The sequence below is a fragment of the Ammospiza caudacuta genome, chromosome 2, assembly GCF_027887145.1.
Source record: "Ammospiza caudacuta isolate bAmmCau1 chromosome 2, bAmmCau1.pri, whole genome shotgun sequence".
Lineage (NCBI taxonomy): Eukaryota > Metazoa > Chordata > Aves > Passeriformes > Passerellidae > Ammospiza > Ammospiza caudacuta.
The window spans coordinates 57,158,090-57,177,496 of NC_080594.1; the positions used below are offsets into that span (position 1 = coordinate 57,158,090).

General features: G+C 41.5%; 1 protein-coding gene and 1 pseudogene across 2 annotated transcripts in view; one reads left to right on the plus strand and one right to left on the minus strand.

The window, feature by feature from the left end:
- The window catches only part of DHRS12 (dehydrogenase/reductase 12), a 29,619-nt gene that overhangs the window by 4,923 nt on the left and 5,289 nt on the right, over positions 1–19,407 (plus strand). Inside the window, exons 4-9 of one of the 2 annotated variants that reach the window (XM_058799917.1) lie at positions 5,336–5,428; positions 6,238–6,319; positions 15,807–15,868; positions 16,605–16,709; positions 17,264–17,354; positions 18,671–18,808. In XM_058799917.1, the coding sequence (XP_058655900.1) occupies positions 5,336–5,428; positions 6,238–6,319; positions 15,807–15,868; positions 16,605–16,709; positions 17,264–17,354; positions 18,671–18,808 (571 nt within the window). Of the gene's footprint in view, positions 1–5,335; positions 5,429–6,223; positions 6,320–15,806; positions 15,869–16,604; positions 16,710–17,263; positions 17,355–18,670; positions 18,809–19,407 lie in introns of those variants that run through there. The other variant, XM_058799918.1, reaches the window with a different exon arrangement.
- Positions 3,841–3,959, minus strand: LOC131554992 (5S ribosomal RNA; annotated as a pseudogene).

Sequence of the window (19,407 nt, forward strand, 5' to 3'; positions counted from 1 at the left end):
TCTGCTTCACTTATTAATGTCTTTATCTCAGCCCAAAAGTTCTGCCTGTTTTGTCCTTGTGCTTGTCTCCCCATTTCCACTGGGAATGGAGTGAGTAAATAGGATTGTATGGGGCTGAACTACCTACCCACAGGGTTAATCCACAGCACATGGATGCAGACCTGTCTTCATTTTAAATAATGACTTGGCTCTTGTACACTGTATTTTGATTCCAGTAATAGGTTTTAATGTGGATCAAAAATTCTGAAGTTTTTTATGGTTAGAAATGTCATATTGACTAAATTTCTGCTCTTTGATTTCAGCTCCCTAGTGTGACAGCTACCATTACTCTTCAGTTCTATAATGGAGGTGAATTAGATCAGTCCTTATGTAGAAATAAACACTTTCCAGCTGTCTATAGCTGTGTAATCCCATGGCTATAGTAAGGCTTGTGATTATCTGTGTTACCTCCTTCTCTAACTGCAGTCAGGCTGCCTGGGAAGAGAGGTGAGTTTGACCTCTGAAGGTTCCTTCATGTTCTGCCTTCTGTCACCTGATGAAAAACACTTGAGGCAAATAATTTTCTCCCTTTAAAGGCAGCATAATTACTGCATTCCCACTTTTTGATAGGCTGCAGACCTGTCATTTCTGTAGTCATGGGGGAGTGTGAGGGCACTGCAGGACTTGTTTGTGACCCTGGGGACGGGGCACTTGTGCAGAGAGCAGATCTCAGTGAAGTGTTAGATGAGCTCTACAAGGGGCCCTGTGGGACACGTGACTGCACTGGGAAGAGCATTTTAATAAGGAGTCCACAAGAATATTCTTCTTTATAAGTGCTCATTCAGAAGCAATACAGAGAGATAATAAAATGCTTTATCTGCAAATTGACAGGCTGTATCCAGGCTGAATTTGCTCTTCCTGATAATTTGGACGAGGATCCTGTTATAGTATACACCAAAGATTTTTTTCCATCTTCGACAGTACATGCTGGAGTGCAGTGCTGAAATGGAGTTATTTGGCAGTCACCTGGCCCTAGATCTGGGAGCTGGAAAGTTCTCCTAATTTGTTAAAATAGATGAAGTCACAGAGATTAGGTTTGCTTTGAAAATGGCTTTGCTACTATTGAGGACATTTTTAGGGAACAGATTTGAATATCCCTTTCCTGAGTCAATGTGACAGTCTTCAGCAGATAAGCATTGATTTAGATCTTTTTCAATCTCTGAAATCCCTTGCAATACTGGACATCTGCCCAAAAATCTTTACTTCTTCTGTACCAGTAGATAATGGTAATAGTTTCAAAAGTAGGAAGTTTAAAGAGGTATCTAGCTTGAACCAGTAGAGCCGTGTCAAGTTTTTGGTCAGAAATTATTCACAAAATTGATATGGTTGGAAGGGACCACAGTGAATCATCTGGTCCAATCTCCTTGATCAAGCAGGGTCATCCTAGAGTACATTATTACAATGAGAAAATTCTGATTCAAACTCAGCTAAGGAGCTGAAATCAACTGACTAGAGAGAAAGTCATGTGCTTTTTATCTTCAGGGAAGCAGAATTGCAGGCAGGGAATAATGCCATGTCATTTCTTCAGCTTCTTCACTTTTCTTGTTTGCTTGTATAATGAGTATTTAAAGAAACAACTTGGAAAGAGAGGAGGCCCTTTAATGATTATTTGTTGTTTTGCAAGAGAACACATCCTCTGCATAATTATTTTAAAACTGCCTTTTCCTGGCATACGTCATAAGACTATCTGTGGTGTGTCTTTGAGACTAAGTGCTGTCTAGGAGAAGAGTAGGAGTTGATGTGCCTTTGTATGCTGGTAAATGCCACTGTGCTTGTACTGTGTAGAGCACAAATCTGCAAAAAGCAAAAGAATTGTCTGTAGCAAACAGTAAAAGGCTTTTGATGTTTTGGAGGGAGGAATTATTTCTAGCTTTAGTGGCTTAGAAAATGATAACTTTGCTTTATGTCAACCCTTTTTAAATTTTTTTTTTCCTATTGCATCCACATTGCTGGCCATAGTATTGCAAAACATTTGCAAGAGCATTGTGAGGTGGAGTGACTGACAAGGGTTTAGCAGTTAATGCAGCAGTTAGCATGCAAGGGGATGCAGAAGGCACCCAGCACTCTGAGGCAGCTGCAGTGGGTGCAGTGCTGCTCCTGAAAGCAGGCTTTACCACCCTGGCTGGAGCAACTGTGCCTGGCACATGGGACACTAGCCCAGACAGAGCTCCAGAGGGATAATGTGGCAGATGTTGGATTGCAGGGAGTGACTGGGACTTTTCCCTGAGCCTGGGGCAGCGCATGATGGTGGCTTCATGCGTTGGATTCTGCTGTCCTCAGGGTGCTGAGCTGCCAGGTGATGTGACAGCAGGAGATGAGCAGGCTGCAGAACCACAGGGAATAGGAGCAGGAGATTGACAGGGTCTCTGCAGAGAGTAGAAGAGCACATTGCATGGAAGGAGGGACAGCTAGAAGCTGCATTTGAATAAGTAGTGGATAGAGACTTCTAAGATGGGGAGGAATTAAAGCTTGTGAATGCTGGCAACAGAAGGCAGCTCCCTCTCTGCCTGCAGATGTGCATTTATAGGATAGGTATAGTGCCATGGTAACAGATGGGGAAGAGCAGGCTCTGTCAGGGGAGGTGTTGGAGGCAGATGATCCTGAACAGTTGTTGACAGTGGGAGGAAGTCGTGGGTGATGATGGCTGAAGGCTCCTTCCTGTGGGGGATGGAGGCACCCGTCTGCAGTCTTGGCTTGTTGACTTGAGAAGTTTGTCACTTGCTGGGAGCTCAGATGTAAAGTACTGCAGAGAGTCTGCTGGGGCTGCTCTGGACCTTGGCCTGGTACCTTGTTGCCCAGCCACATGGGCACCCATGACATTGTGAGGGGTAACCTGGAGTTCATTGAGAGTGTTTAGAGAGCCAAGGGCATGGAAGCCCTAGCAGTAGTCTCCTAAAGCCACACAGTGAAAGGAAAGGGCTTGGGTAGGAGCATATATGCCCTGCAGATCAACACCTGAATGGTCAGCTGGTGCCATTTTGTCCTTAGCTTCCATGGCTTCTTGGACCTTCTCTGTTAAATGAGCTTTGCTGAGGAGGGATGATGTATTAGAGCAAGAGTGTCTTTGCCAGCAGGTTTGCTACGCCTACTGAGGAGGCTTTAAAGGGGTTTCATTGGTTTGTAGTGACCAAACCCAGAAGAGTAGAAGAGTCATGGGAGCAGTGAGTGTCTAGGGGACAGCGAAATGGAGGAAGCTCTCACAGTTTTCATGAGAAAGTAGCATGTCTGGGAGCCCATTTCAGATACTTGTTCATGAGTACACATAGCATAGGAAACACAGGAATCCATGCAGGACTGTAGAGCTGTGATCTCACTGGGATTAGGCAGATATAGTTGGCATGACTAGAGTGCTGGAGTGGATGTATACTCTTGCTCATTGTACTGGTTTTGGCTGGAGTAGGGTTAGCTTTCTTCACAGTGGCTTGCATGGGACTATGTTTAAGATTTGTGCTGCACACAGGGTTGATAATGCAGAGATGCTTTTGCAATTGCTGAACAGAGCTTATATAGAGCCAAGGCCTTTTCTACTTTTTGTACTGCCACATTGGAGAAGAAGTTGGGGTTGCATGGGAGCTTGTGAGGAGACACAGCCAGGACAGGTTGACTAACTGACCAAAGGGATATTTCACACCATATGACATCATGCTCACTATATGAAACTGGGGGAAGGAAAAAGGAATGGGGAGATGTTTGGGCTGGTGGCTTCCCAAGTAACTATTATGTGTGATGGAGCCTTGCTCTCTGGGACATGGCTGAACACCTGCCTGTCCATGGGAGGCAGTCAGTTAATTCCTTGTAAAAAGTCTAAAGTGCCTGGTATTCCCAGGCAGTTTCCCATCCAAGTACTATCCAGGCCCAACCCTGATTAGTTTCTGAGATCAGACAAGATTGGGTGTTCTCAGGGTGGTATGTTCATAGGCTTGGGATTTTTTGCTTGTCTGTGGCTTTTGCTTTCCCTATTAATCTGAATTTATCTCAGCCCATGAGTTCTCTGTTACCTTTCTGATTCCCTCCCTGATCCCTTTGGTGACATGACTCTGCCTGTGGGCAGGAGAGGAGCAGTGCTCTCCTTAACTTTGACAAGGTTTTTTACATGGTATGCCATGATATCCTTGTATCCAGTTTGGAGGGATGTGGTTTGAACTGGTGGATGAAAAGTGGGTGGGAAACTGTCTGGATCATGTGGCCTTAAAAGTAACAATCAACAGTATAGAGCTGATCTGTTAATGATTTTTAGTGGCATCCCCCATGAATCAATACAAGGGCAGAACCTGGTGACATCTTTTTAAGAGCACAGGTGACAGAATGAAGTGCAGTCTTTGCCTAGCTGGCTGGAAAGCAGATGGCAGAAAGGGACCTGGGAGTGACAAGTTGTCCCTCTGTGAGCAGTGTCCTGGGGCAAGGGAGGCCAGCCATACTCCTGGCTGTATGAACATGAGTCTAGCCAGCAGGCTGAGGGAAGTGCTCCTCCTCTTGATTAATCCTTTGTGAAACCACAGCAGGAGTCCTGTGCCTGGCTTTGGACTCACCAGGATGAGGAAGTCATCAGTGTCCTGGAGTGAGTCCAGCAGAGAGTGACTAGGGAGGTGAGACATGTGATGGATGAAGTGACTCTGAGAAGGCTGAATTTGCTCAGCTCTGAGAAGGCTCAGATGGGTCTTGCTGTGTTCTACAGCCATGTGATGGGAGTGTGTAGGGAAGGCACTACCATGCTTCTCTTGGAGGTCTTCAGTGGGAAGACAAGAGGCAGCTGACACAGATTGGAACAGGGACAAAATTCTGAGTAGACAGTAGGAAAAATGTGTTCACCATGAGGGTGATCAAATGCTCTGAGCAAGGGGCTCAGACAGACTGGTGAATCTCCATGTTTGTCAAGCAGCCTCCAGAGGTCTCTTCCAACCTAGATTATTCTCTAATGCTGTGACCTTGAACATTTCCTTGGAAAGTTCAACCAAAGAGAAAGCTGCTAAATTGTTTAAACTGAAATTTTGCACGCTTTGCAATATTTTTCTAGTTCTCTGTTATGCCTGTCTGTCACATATATTTATTTAAGTAGGACTCTCTCTTAATAACTTTGGCATTAAAAATCTGTGTCTCAGAAGCAGCTGAATAATGACTAAACATGTTTTAAGGACTGGAGTTAAATTTTGCAGTTGTGCATGTTAGCCTGTATTAGTTGGCTTCTGGAGACACTGTTTTTTTTCATACTACTTAAATAGCTTTTCACCTAGACAGGCCTAAACAGGATTTCTCTTCATTTTCCCTGTTGATTGTGACTTAGTTTCTTTTCCTTTAGAATATCTTCTTGCATATTGTGGATATATCTAATCCCAAGGAAATATGGAAGTTTGCTGAAAAATTCAGAAATGAACATAAATTAAATGTGTTGGTAAGTTCATGTACTTTAATCATGTGTGTCTGTCTTGGGAGTGTGTAGCCTATGAATTTGTCTGACAGGTCATGTAGACTTGACAGTTTGGCCCACAATTCTCTCCTTAATTTTTTCTAAATGCTTTTTTCAGGAGTCTCCATGGTTTGCTTGCTCTTGTCCCTTCTCAGTTAACACAGATGTGTTACAGAAAAAGAGAAAAGCAGTAATTTTATAGCTGCAACTTTGGAGACACCATACATTTTCTCTTTGACTTTCATTGCTAATAACATTGTCCCTCTTAAAGCTAGACCTTCTGAAAGATTAAACTTTTGCTAAAACTCCAGTGACTAAAACAGAGCCAGGGAGAGACTAAACAGTTAATCATCATGGTTGGCAAGGGGCTCAGTGCAGTTCCCCCTTTATTTAGCAGTGAAAATTTGCTTGGGGGGGGCTGAACCACAGCTGAGGCACCTGGAGCAGCTCCTTTGGTGCTTACTAGATGAGGAACGTCTGATAAAAAAGAGGAAATAACTTTTGAGGAGTGCCAGTGAGCATGCAGGAAGGTGTGTAGGGGCAGATCTTTTTTTGAGGTGGGAAAGAAAAGTCTGAGCTCCTTCTGGAAGGTAAGGCAGAGAAACAAATGTGTCAGAGACTGTGCTAGCTGCACACGGCTTGCAGTCATGTTTTATTGAACAAATAAAAGCTACAGTATGTAGCTTTGTTTTGTAGTGCCAGAAGACAGCAAATTAGCGTGGACCGCTCATATGTGTGGATTTCCTTGTAGATATTTGTGTTGATTGTTTTTGTTCAAAGGAATTGTTTTGCAGATCAACAATGCGGGATGTATGGTGAATAACAGAGAGTTAACTGAAGATGGACTTGAAAAAAACTTTGCAACAAACACTTTGGGTGAGTATTGAAGGTTTTCTTCTGGAACATGCTTATTTTGCGTACAGAAATGTGTTTTTATAGCTGGGTTCGTGAGGTATGCCTGCTCGAAGAGAGATCATAGCATTGCTGTGCCAGGGATGGAGCCAGGAAGGAAAAGAAGAAATATTACAGCTTGTTCAGAGTATCATTTTGTAATTTCTCCATTTTTCAGTTGTTTTGACATCAGCGCCTTTATTTATCATAGCAGAAGTGGAAAAATGGCAGGTTGATTCTGAAATTTGCTTGAGAACTTTATTCTGAGCATTGCTGCTAATGATGATCTTTCTAATAATTGTTTGTCTGGGGTTTGGATGGAGCTTGGAACATGTTCAGATGTTTAAAGAGACATTCAAATGTTTGAGTGAGCTTGCAGAGCCTGTTGTGTGTGACAGAGGCACTGTGCAGGAAGCCTGTGCCCTGGATGCTCTCAAGCAGATGCAATCTCTCGTCAAGGGATTGAGCAGCAATGGGCAAGTCTTGGGTGCTCCATGTGAAAGGGGCTTTATGTGTGAACTGTGTGGCACTGGTGTAATAGGGACAAAGGATGAGAAGTGAGTCACGAGGGAAAGTGGAGATGTGGAAGGGCAGGGGAAATGGCAAGCCAAGTGGAAGGTTTGCCCACAGAAGCTGTGGAAAAGAGGTGAGCAAACAGCCAGCCAGCAGAGAGAAGAGTGTCTGACACTGGTAATATCTGTAAGGCTGAAAACTGCACCTTTTGCAAAGAGACACATGGTGCTTGCATCGACCCAACAGTCCTGACACTCTTCTCCCTCTGCCTCCGTGCAGGGTAGGTGGATTTCTCAAGAGATTGTCTTCAATATATTCAAAAGTGACACATTAAGGAAGAACTGTGGTGCTTTGATTCTGTGTTTTCCTCCTGTTCATCATTATCTGGAATGAGGATGGGGAAAACCTAGTCTATAAAGATAAGGCATTTATAGAACTAGTATAACCTGGAAACCATTGTTAGTTTTTATTCTTAGCCTTTGTCTTGTGTTGGTTCCTTAAATCCTATTTATGTTTGAAAACTAACATTTTAGTATAAATGTCTTGTTCATTTATACATATCATTCTTTTACGCTTTACTGTTATTGTGCATACAGCTCTTTTTTTCTGCAAGTCTGAATACATTAAACTGACAATTAAATAAAGGCAGAGATTCATTTTGTTCAGACTTGTTCTTCTGCTAACATTCTTCTGTTTCTCATGGTCAAAAAATTCAAAAAGAGTTTTATATTGCCATCAAATTTCCCTTGGCTGTGTAAGTACCAGAACTTCTATCCTGAGGGATCTATTCACCTTAAATTAGTTTTTATCCTCTTGTGGTCTTTCAGACAAAAACCCAGCATTGTGCAAAGGTACAGCTCTTCAGTAGAGAAGCAGAGTGAAACAAACACAACAGTCTGAATACAAAAGCATATTTTGGTTTAGTTTCAGACATTGAGGATATTAAGTGCTGAGGAACCATACTGGTGCACCACTTGAAGTATATTTTATCACACAAGTGGAAGCAGCAAATTCTGCTTTTCCAGCTGTAAATCAGCCTTACTAGTGGTATACAGCTGCACAGAGGAAGCTGAATTATAGTTGTAGCAAACTAGGAAAATGCCTGTATTATCTTTAGTGGATGTTACTTATAGATCTGCATTACTCATTCGTGTATCACTTGCTGCATGACTGTATAAGGAGTTTAAGGAGGTAAATTATCCTCTGTTGTCCAACTTCTTCAAGAGTTCAGACAAGGACTGGGTTGTTTGCTTAGCCTGCTTCTCTCTAGACAAAAATTAGGATTAAATTTTGAATCTTTTAGAACAGAGTGGGACTTGGTTGAGCTGGAAGAAGCTGGCAGTGCAATAGGAAGCTTCTGTGCTTGCAGGCCAGACACACATGAAGGACCAAGGCTGCAAACCACAGGTTTTTTTCTTCAAAGTCAAGGGGATAGGGTAATAAATCATAACATCATACAGTAGGAGAAAGCTGTGTGGAGAAAGACCTGTCAGAGTAGATGCTCTGTTATTTCCCTGAGTACTAGGTGCCTTTGGGTGTGTTTTTCTTGGAAGAAGTTAATTTCTTTCAGTAACCATCTTGGTTGTAGGTTCTCAGAGAAAATCCTGGCTAAATTAGATATGGCTGGAATATAGCCATATCTATAGGTTGGCTGTAAATTTGGATGTGGTCTGAAAGAACAAACTAAATTCCCCTCTCTGCCCCAGTAATGCTAAAGCCTGAAGGGTGACATGGGCTCAAGACTCTTGTTTGGAAAATACGCAGTTGTCTCTCACTTGAACTAACCAGGTAGAATAATATCAATATCTTTTGCAAATCTTTACATGTAGGGTGTTCCTTCCATGGTTCTTTCACTTTTTTTCCTACCTTGTAGGATACTTTTCCTATCTCTGGTCTAGTAAAGGACCGTGTAGGTTGTAACTATCTAAAAATGCAAGACTGAAATATAACATGCTTTAAATACACATGTCACAGTTTTTGAATTCTGTATCAGAGATCTGATTAACATTTCTATAAGCTGTAAAATTGCTCATTTAGGTGTCTGAAATGCTGTGGAGCTTTTAAATCTAGCCTAGGAATGTTTTCCTCTTGACTGATCTGTTAGTCCATTTTTGAGCATAATAGATGACAGTGTTCAGTTCTAATTGATGATCTGGCTTGTGAAACATGTCCTGATCTTTTCTTGGACTCCATGGAACAAAAATGACTGCATAAGTCCTCTTGTATGAATATGTACAAAAATAACCGTGGTTAGACTAGAAAGTAAAATTCCCTTAATGTAAAACACAGCTGACTGGCTCATTGAGGGTGGCTAGTGAAACAAGAGGTGCATAGTCCTCTCTGGTGCTGTCAGAATATGCAGATGGATGAAGTTCATGAAAATGTAAAATGCAAGTTGATAGTTAAGGCTTTGTATGGTTTGTGTAATATTCAAGTTCAAACTGTAAAGTGCTTTGGGCAGGTGGTGGCAGCTGCATCTGTGCTGTAGTACCCTTACAGTAAGTCTGAGGCACAAGTGCTGCATGGCTTGTTGTGGTTCTGTTGTTGCTGTCAAGTGAAACACCTTGCCTTCTTTCCCTGCTAGAGGCTCAAGAACTGTTGTCTGATTGCAGGAGCTCAGTGAATGTAGAGAGCAGAATGGAACACTTGGACTCTAATGTGGGAGCACTGGCCAGGCACAATTCTGAAACAGCACTTTGCTGATTGAAACACACTTTAAAATAAACCAAATTGAGCGACTCACGGGGGGTAACATGGGCAGATTGCCTGCAGACCTGCCAGTCCTGATGGGCAGATTTCTTCTCTGTCTTCTAGTTTGTGTGATGTTGCCCTTATATTTCTTCTTATGGGCTGACCATGTACTCAGGGTTGTACCCAGGAGCTGGGCAGCAACAAGCAATAATTTCTTCTGATGAGTCTTGTAGACTTCTGAGTCAAAACTCTTTTACAATTTAATTTTATTTTACTTTTTTTGTATAACTCCCAACAAAGACTATGAAAGCTGGTGGTATTCAGTCATTTTGAAAAAACCTTGAGGATTTATAAGCAGGTAGAGGCAAAAGCAGCATGTTCCTCTTGAAGCAGTAGGCATTTAGCTGAAACAATCCTTTTTCCTCTGTTTTATCGCCTACCTCACTTTGCATTTACTCAATATATCTTCCTGCTTGACATGGAAAAATGACATATATGTTACTTTTTTATTGCTGCTTACCAGGCAAGGGGATGCTAAAACACACTGAGAGATAAATGATGCTCCCAGTATGCATCTTTTCTTCGATCTAACGGGCTCTCATGTTTTAATAATATATAGACATATACTTCCACTCTGTACAAGAAGGGTTAGAGCCAGAGGAAGTAAGATGTTTATCTGTCATAGGGACACTATAGCCCATCTATGGCAAACTGCCTGACCTGGGTTCACGTTTGTCAGTCTCTTCCCTACACATGAACTGTATCTAACTGGTGTTAACTGAATCCAGTGCAGCCTGGTCTTCTGAACTACTTGGAAGTCAAATAACTTGAATATCAGCTGTCAGTCTGCTGTGAGTTCAATGCCTGATCTTTGGCAAGACAACCTCATCTGTGAAAAGGAGGCTGTGGTTCTGGGTTTCTTTCTAAAGAGCTTTGAGACTTACAGATCAGAGGTGGTATGTGAAAGGATAATGTTGAATATAATTGCACATGCAGAAACTGTGCTGAAGCCTGGTTCCCAGGAGACAGAGGAGCCCTTATTGAGATGAGCTTTGTCATTTGCAGGAAATGTAAACCTTTATTTTGTGTTTCATGTTCATTACCTCTTCCCATGCACTCTCAGTTATTGCTAGTGCAGTGGAATTGGCCCTTGGAGACAGCACACTGTAATCCTCATTCCTGATCTCTTACTCAGGAGAAGAGACTCAGGCATGTCTCTTACTGGGAACTGCATAAACTGCAGGAAAAGATAATCAGGCCAATGAAGAATGGAACTTTGTTTGTTGGGTAGTTTTGTTTGTTTGTTTCTGTGGTTTGTTTTTACTTGCACTCAAGAAAAGCAAGCCCTTTTAACTGATTTCTACCAGATGAATGAGCCATTGAAATATGTACAGTGAAAGTTTTTTGGTGGTGTTGGGGTTTTTTGTTTGTTTGTTTAGTTTTTTTTTTTTTGTTCCCACATTTTTCACAATTAAAATAACACTTCCTAATAATACTGTAGAGCTCAGGCAGATGAAGCACTTCACTTAGTATGATGCTGGCTGCCTGCCCTTATTCCAATGTTAGCAGGACAAAAACCTCACCAGCAATGTGCCACTAATTGCCAGATAGAACATCAAGCAAAAAACATTCTGGAATCCACCAAGACACTTGGGTCCACAGTAATTGTATCATCAATTAATTTGATGTTATAGGAAGGTAGTGGGTTGACAATGTTACTTCTGCTGAAACCATGATTTTCTTCAAGGTTGATTTATAAAATACATATTTTAGGGTCACATTAGATTTTAAAGCAAATCAGAGTATATGTTTGTGTACTTTTACTTTGTCATATCGTATTAATTTTCAGTCTGAACTATGTGAATCCTAAGGAGTCTTCCAGGTTCTGGCAGACTGATTTAAACCACCAGCAGTTTGGAAATCTGCATGCACAGTGTTTGTTTATATTTTCTGTTAGGGCCATCCCGTGTTTTGATTACTTTTATGTTTTAGTACAGCAAGACTTGCAGTTTTCTGTGAGAAAGACCAGTGTTTAATACACTGGAGACTGCTGTCCTGTGCAGTAGGATCCTTTCATTTTGTTCCTGTCATGAGACCCACAGTGGAATAACTGTTGTAAGAACATGCAGAGCTACCTTTCCACAAGACCTAATAAAAGTGTCTTTCATAGAGTCCCCTCAGCTTCTGCATCATGTCATGGGAAAGGCAGCAGAACTTTATTTAGCAGTTTATGAAGCAGTCAGGCTGATTTTTGTAGTTTTTGGTCTTTTTAAAAAGAAACAACTTACTATATGAATCAAATGTTTATCTCCATAACAGTGCCTCATTTTTTACATATGTCATTAATATTTAATTCGTTGATTGTGAAACCACTGAATTAGTGCTTATCCAGGTTGGCAGGGGAGTTCACTGTATGGAGTCAAAAATTTGATTTGTTAGTTAGAGCACAATATCAGATTACTCGTGAATTGAGAAGATCTCAGACCAGGTGGAACAATTACCAGACAGACCACAAGGGAATGCTGCTTGGTGATTCAATATTTTTGGTGGGTTTTGTTTTTATATTTTTCAAGTAAACATTAAACTTTAATGTGCATGAACAGAGTATGTTCTGATTAAATGCCATGCTCATTACTTTTACTGGAACAAGCATGTTTAATGCATAGACTGGCAACCCACCCTGTCTACTTTACCATATGATAAAGTTGGTTTATGGTGTGTAATGGTGTTGCTCTATAGAAAAGTTTTAATTACTCTGCATTATATGTGATTTCCTATTATGGGAGATCAGCTCCAAGGCATAAAGCCTACAGAAGCTTTTCCAAAGAAAACTAATGTTAAGAGACTGTTTATCTTTAAAATAAATTGTACTTCTATCCCAGGAGCCTTTTTGAGTGGAGAAAACATGGCCAGCCAGTACTGTGTCAGACCTCATTACACAGAACAGGGCAGTAGCTGTTCCAGTAGGTTTTGCAAGTCAACTCTTCACCTTGGCTGAGTTCAGTAAGGGCAAGATGAAATCCTGTATATGGGTGTGATAGACTGGACTCACCTTCTTCTGCATTCTTGCTGCTTCTGAGCAAACTCCCAAATTCATTGTGCTGGACTCCTTTGTGTCACAGCAAATACTTCTCATCAAAGGGAAATGTTGTATACCATTTATTTCACTGATTTTTTTTCAGTAGGAGACAAGCATGCAGGCCATGTGGATAATGTACCTTCCAGTGACAGAAAGTGGTGATACACAAATCTGGCCCCTGTCACACAGTCCTGAATGCAGGTAGTACTAGCTGTATGTTCAACAGATACCCAGTAATTACTGCTTTCAGTGCAAGGCACAGCACTGTTGAATGTTGCCTTTCCTTTCATGTACTTTTGTGTTAAACCATTTAAAAAATCAACAAAACAACTCAATTTGTACAGTTTGAACACAGTGATAATTAAGCATTAACCACATTTGATATGCCTTATCTTTTTAAATTAAGTTCTGTGGGAGGAAATTTCTCCTTTAACAGACAAGAATTTTTTTGCATTGAGTAAATGCGTTAGAATGCTCAAGTGCTTGTTTTGGAAAGACTGATATCCACTACATTGTTATTAATAATCAAGTGTTATCAAAAGGACATACAGTTTGGATGTTGCCTTGATTTACTTACATAGGGGCAGAGATGAATGTAGTTTCTTCTACCAAATCAGTCTGGGTTTTCCTTGTAAAGTTTTTTTTTTTTTAACAAGAAAAGTTTCCTTTTTTTTTTTTTTTTCTTTTCCCATAAGGACGGTGACAGGCAATTCCTTCATTTGCTGCTTCCCCTTTTACTCAGAAATTAACTTCAGTGTTAGTGCCTGCTGTGATGCAGCTGTGCTGGACAAAGTAGCTGCTGTGAGGTGCACGGCTGTGCCAGGCCCTGCAGTGACCATACTGAGCATTCTCCCAATGTTTGAATGGCACCATCAAACAACAGGCCAGCTTTTGCACTGATACAAATGGGGAGCTTTCAGTTGATGATGGTGTATTCTAACCTTGCTGATAAAGTATCTGTTCTGCTATTACTGTTCTAAATTTCCAGGCTGTTTTGCGTGACAGACCAGCCCAGGCAAATAAGAATGTGCAACACCCAAGTATTTTTGTCAAAGGAATGAGGAGTTTCTGTTCAAACACTTAATATGGGGACAGTAGTTGGTGAAATGTTTAGCAGTGGGAGAAATTAAATGCTGCAGCCTTAATGTCTGATGCATTGTGTCTGTGTGTGTTTTCAGATACTGTTGCTTGCCATAGGAGGCTGTGATCAAAACTGCTCTGTCTCAAAGCAAATGAGCAAGTGGTCTTGTGGGGCAGAAAGATGGAATGCTCTGGCTTTTGTTGTGGGATTTACTGAATTCTTAATAAACTTGAGGAAGAGAGGAGATGTGGGCTTTGCAGTTAGTTTGTGATTCTAAATAAGCACATAAACTTCTGACAGGCTGTAGTTGCTCTAAGCAGGATTTTTGGCATTGAACATTTCTCTTATTCGGCTGGAAACAAAACAAAGCTTGGTTGTTAATGAGGCAACATTAGTGCATTCATCTTTGCAGCTCTTTAGAATTAACAAATCAACATGAAGCCCCTTAAAAGTGTAAATTAATCTGCAGGACAGTAAAATGGAGCATCGACAGAGATGGTGCATTGCAGCTCTGCCTTTAGGAGAAGCAGCTTATTTAACCAAGACGTGTTGTTACTTTTTTTAAGAATCCACAGCCGAACAGCATTAAAACCAGGCTCTGAGCTTATACTGAAGTGTTTTTTTTTTTTTTTTTTTTTTTTTTGTTTTTGTTTTTTTGTTTTTTTTGTTTTTTTGTTTTTTTTAATTTTATTTTTTCCCCCACATCGCGGCAGCCTCCCCTGGCCGTCAGCGGGAGTTCTTGTACCGATGATGTCACCGCTCAGTCTCCCCGCCGCTACGCGGGGACGCGACCGGGCTCTCGTCATCCCCTGGCAACTGCCTTTTCTCACATTTTCTGCTGAAGACAGGCTGCATTTGCTCATCTGCGGTGCACTTGCTTAGTTTGGTTTGCCAGGGTTTTAAATATATTGTGTGTGTATGGACATACCTCTGATTATGCTGTGACTGACAGGGGATCTGAACAGTTTGTTCACCAGGCATGTAACATGTTTGATTTTGGTACCATATTTATAAAAATGCTGTATTTTAACTGGGTGATCTCATTGCCTGTGTGGAAGAGAGGTTATAAAGACATGCTGAAGTCTTCATGCTTACTGAAAAACATGGCCTCAGTAGCTCAAGAAAAAAATGCATTTATCACTGGTATAATTGTTGAACTAGAGCCATTTGTAAAGACATGAAAGGGAAGTAGGTGTAGAAACACTACACTAAATGGGGCTAAATTAATTTTGAATTAATAGAATTTTTTAAAATACATTTTAAATAGAAAAAAAAATCTTGTTGCACTTGGTTGCCTGAAACATCACTAGGTGTGTCTGTGTGTCTGAGTCACATACACTGTCAGTTGGACAGTGTTTGTAATAACAAACTTTGCTGGTCATGGTAATGGAATATATTTGTGTGGTGTGTAAAAATCCTTACTACATGAACATGATCAAAAGCAGGGAAGGACACAGTTAAGTTTCCCTAAGTAATCTTAGCTCAGCCTCGGGCAGGCAACATTAATATTTTTTCCCCCAAGGATTCCTTATCTTCTATAATAGTCATGCTGGGGATATAACGGGTGGGTTTTGTGTGCAACACAAACAGTGTCAGTGTGCTCCGAGTGATTTCATAGTGAGAAGGGAAGAATGGACAAATCTTAAGTGCATATGCAGTGCCGTAAGAACTGTAAGTATGAAGTACAGTTTCCTTTTCTCGTTCATGACCCAGCTTAGATCTGTGTGTATATGCCAGACTTGTAGGGGAAATGCATTCTCAATTTCTTCATTGGAATCACCTTCCCCTACCCAAGGAATTCCATACCTGAGCTATTTTGCCTTCAGATTATCACAGATGAATGTAGGGAGCAGTTTTCTCTATAGGTAGAACAAACATGAAAATCTATAAAATAATACATGCCTTTTGCTAAGTATATGGCAATGTGAACCGCTACAAATTGAACTGGCACACTGCAGGTGAACCAGCAAGAAAAAAATCATTGTCAAATTCAGATCAGATTTCACAGGTAAAGAGACTTTGGGTTTTGGGTTGTTAAGGAGGGTGGAGAGAGAAGAAAGCTTTTTTTAAAAAGGAGAAGTTAATGTTGGTGCTTGTCTGTCTTTTAGGTACATATATCATGACAACTGCCCTGGTGCCCCTCCTGGAAAAAGCAGCTGATGCCAGAGTGGTGAGTCTGTGATGCTGTTTAAAAGAGGTGTTTTACTATTTTTAGCTTCTGGCTTGTAACAGCAGTTCTCTGACTGTGCTAGCAATGCAGGATTACTTACAATGCTGTAAGGATCTCTAAAATACTCTTGGATTTTGCTAACAAAAACCTCCTGGTCTAAGGCAAAGCTCCTGCCTGCTGCTCTCAACCCTTCATTGGAAATCAGTGTAAAATACTTCATTTGGGAACTTACCCTCTTGCCCTAGATTCCCTAGGGCAAGTCAGCTCCTGCAGCAGAGTGCAAAATATGTACAACAGGAGTATAGGCTTAAAAGAACTTTACAGATCTTGGTGTAAAATAAGACAGCAGGTACATTTTTAAAAATGAAATTTCCCAAGTTTTGTATGACTTCTAATTAGCTTTGGTAAGTGCTAAACATACAAACTACAAATAGTGCTATTCCGCTATTTTCTTTCTCCCCATTACTTTCCAAAAGGAAAAAGCACAAAATTTCTGAAATGAATCAACATCACTTTGAATGAAAATCCCTTCTCAAAAACCTTATGTATCTTTCATCTCATCTCCAGGTATGCTCTGCTCCTGAGCATAAGCATAATGCAAAGAGTATGCAGAGGAATCCTGCTCCGTAGGGACTTCCAGCTATGGCCTGAAGACTACACTGCATGCATGAGTGCTTCTGTGGGGAGTTCCTGGTTTTGCTTTTCATTTGTTTGTTTTTCATTCATTTCATTACAGATCACTGTCTCTTCTGGGGGCATGCTAGTTCAAAAACTAAACGTATCTGACTTGCAGTCAGAAAGTGGGCCATTTGATGGAACCATGGTGTATGCACAGAACAAGGTACAGCCCCTGGGATTGAAAACAAAACCCAGCCCTTCTTTGCTAGGCCGCTCATACCATCTGCTTTGCAACAAGCCTGTTGGTCACTGTTGCTTTCCCCTTGCATCCAACCCACATGCAGATGCACAGGCAGTAATCTTCAGGAGTATGATGGCATGCCCTTAGGAGTGCATACATCTTGCATGGAGGAGAGCATGACTACACTTCGATTTGATATGAGAGAAGTCCCAAGGGGCAACACTGTCTTTAGCTGATGAGCCCTGTCTGCCTGCTTAGTTCTTGCCCACAGTCTGCAGCAAATAGACATGGTCAGTAAAAGCAGTGCAGCTGCTTTAAAAGTAAAGTTGTAGCCAGGGTATGGATGGCAATGACTGTGGAAGTCTCTGATGAAATTATCCAATAAATCCAGCCAGGATGAGCAAGGGTATATTTCTGCTGTACATAAATGCTCTGGTATTTATGGCACATTTGATGTAGTTTATTTCCCTGGGAACTAATTTGGTGGACAGGCTGTTGAACGTGGTGCTAGTGTGGCTCTTACTGCTCTATCCTAGAGACAGCAAGTTGTCCTGACAGAACAGTGGGCAAAGGCTCACAGAAATATCCATTTCTCAGTGATGCACCCCGGCTGGGCAGACACCCCAGGTAACATCTGCTTCACGCTCTGACGATATTTTTTCTTTTCAGGATTAGTTTAAAAGCAAAGAGAAATGAAACTTCCTAGTATATTTTTGCAACAGGTGCAGTAATTTCTTTTCTCCAAGCTGGTGCTTGAAGTAGTTTTATATCCCCTTGGTGGCTCTGTTCTGCACAGTGTCTGCTAGCTGTGTATAGCTAGAGAATAATAATGGGCAGTGAATGCTTCCAGCCCTGCAAAAATGCACAGCAGAGACACAGTTCTTTAAGGTAACCTTTAAATTGCATTTGTAGTGGAACTGTTAAACACACAGACGGACCTTCTGCCTCTGTAAGTACCAATGTACAGACACTGGGAATTTGTGAGGGCATGTAGGAGAATGCACCACTGTGCAAGCCCTCTGCTCTTCCTCTAAACATTTACTGCTATTGAGAAGCAGTTTTGTCTTTGTCTGAGCTGCAGCTGTTCTTCAGTGACTGCTTCTGAGCAGGTGGGCCAGTATCAGTCATACACTATGCATGTTGCATTCCCCAATGTTTCCAGCCCCCAGTGCCCAAGCTTGGGATGCAGAATAGCAGTTACATCTCTAGGTCTTTTATAGGGATGCAGTTTCCAAAATTTGCATCTGACAACAGAAGCATTTACCCTGTCTATGCTTGAAAACAGCCCTTTCCAACTAAATATCCTGGTATTTCTTTTTCTTTAAAATACGTTTATTTTTGCACTTCCTTTGCAGATTTCAAACTTAATGAACCGTAAAGTTATCCCACCTTAAAGTTCAAAGACTCTCCAACCCCCAAAAATAAACACCTACAAATTGGATGGGCCCACAGTCACCATCTGTTGGACAAAATAAAATTAAACCAGAGTTTAGACAGCAAGTAAGCAATTTTTAAATACAGTGCTGCAACTGGTTTCCTAAAAGTGGTGAGAAAAGAAGAGCTAAAAATCCCATTACAATACTGCTTTTTGGAATTTCTGTTTTCCTTGTGTTTGTCATCTTTATAATTTAGAGTGGAATTGGCAGAGGAACCTCTTACAGATCCTGTTGTCAGTTTTGTCCCTGTAATTTGGCCCAAACAAACAAGTGGTGGATCATCTGGTGACTTAGTGCTATTCTTCCACAAGCCATCCTATTCCCAGATACGGGGAAATATTCATTTTCTTCCATAAGCTCCAGAGATGCCTCTTCTCCTTCCTGCACAAAAAATGGCAATTTGAAGCTGGTTTGGTGGGGGTATTTTGTTTTGTTGTTTGGGGTTTTTTTGTTTGTGTCAAGAAAGCCTTTCATGGCAGGCCAGCATTCCATTGTTATGCTTTCCAGCTGTGAGGTCAGCCATGCCGGATTTCTATGAGAGGATGAAGAACTCTCTGCGCACGGAGGCCCAGGGAGCCGACACAGTCCTGTGGTTGGCGGTGTCAGCTGAAGCAACAAAGCTGCCCAGTGGCTTGTTCTTCCAAGGTAAGGAGCAGTGTCTCACAGTGCACGCACTGGAGATCCCCAGCCTGCCTGAGCTCAGGATCCCTGTCTGGCCAGGAAGGGGATAAGGGCAGCTTGTGCAAAGGATAAAAGCATTCCTCAAAGTTGTTTCAAGTCTAAATGTTCGAGTGAGCATTGTGTTAAATTGTTATATTCCTGCTTTTGTCCTCTAAAGTAGCTGATAGAGACTTCAAAGCATTTCTTTAGGGAGGGTTGGGGATTTTTGTAATGAAAATGGCTGCATGTAGGACTGTGCCAAGGGAAGGTGAATCACAGCAGTCAAACAGCAGCTTTTATGATGCTAGGAAATGAGCATCTTGCTCACAGAGCACTGGGAGTTGGCTCTGCTTTGACAGGTTCTTCTTCCTATTGTTCCATGCTGGCTGAAACTGCCAATTCCCCCTTTCTCTAACACTGGGCAAAGACTTGAGCACAGTGGCATTTTTGGCACTGAGCTTAGGGAATGGAAAAGTAGGGCAGAGCCTTTCTTTTCTCCCAGGCAAATGACAGGCATCTTTGTAGGAGCAGCTGGAAGCAAGGAAGCCTCAATGGTTGATGCAGGTCAGTCCAGAAAGAGAAAG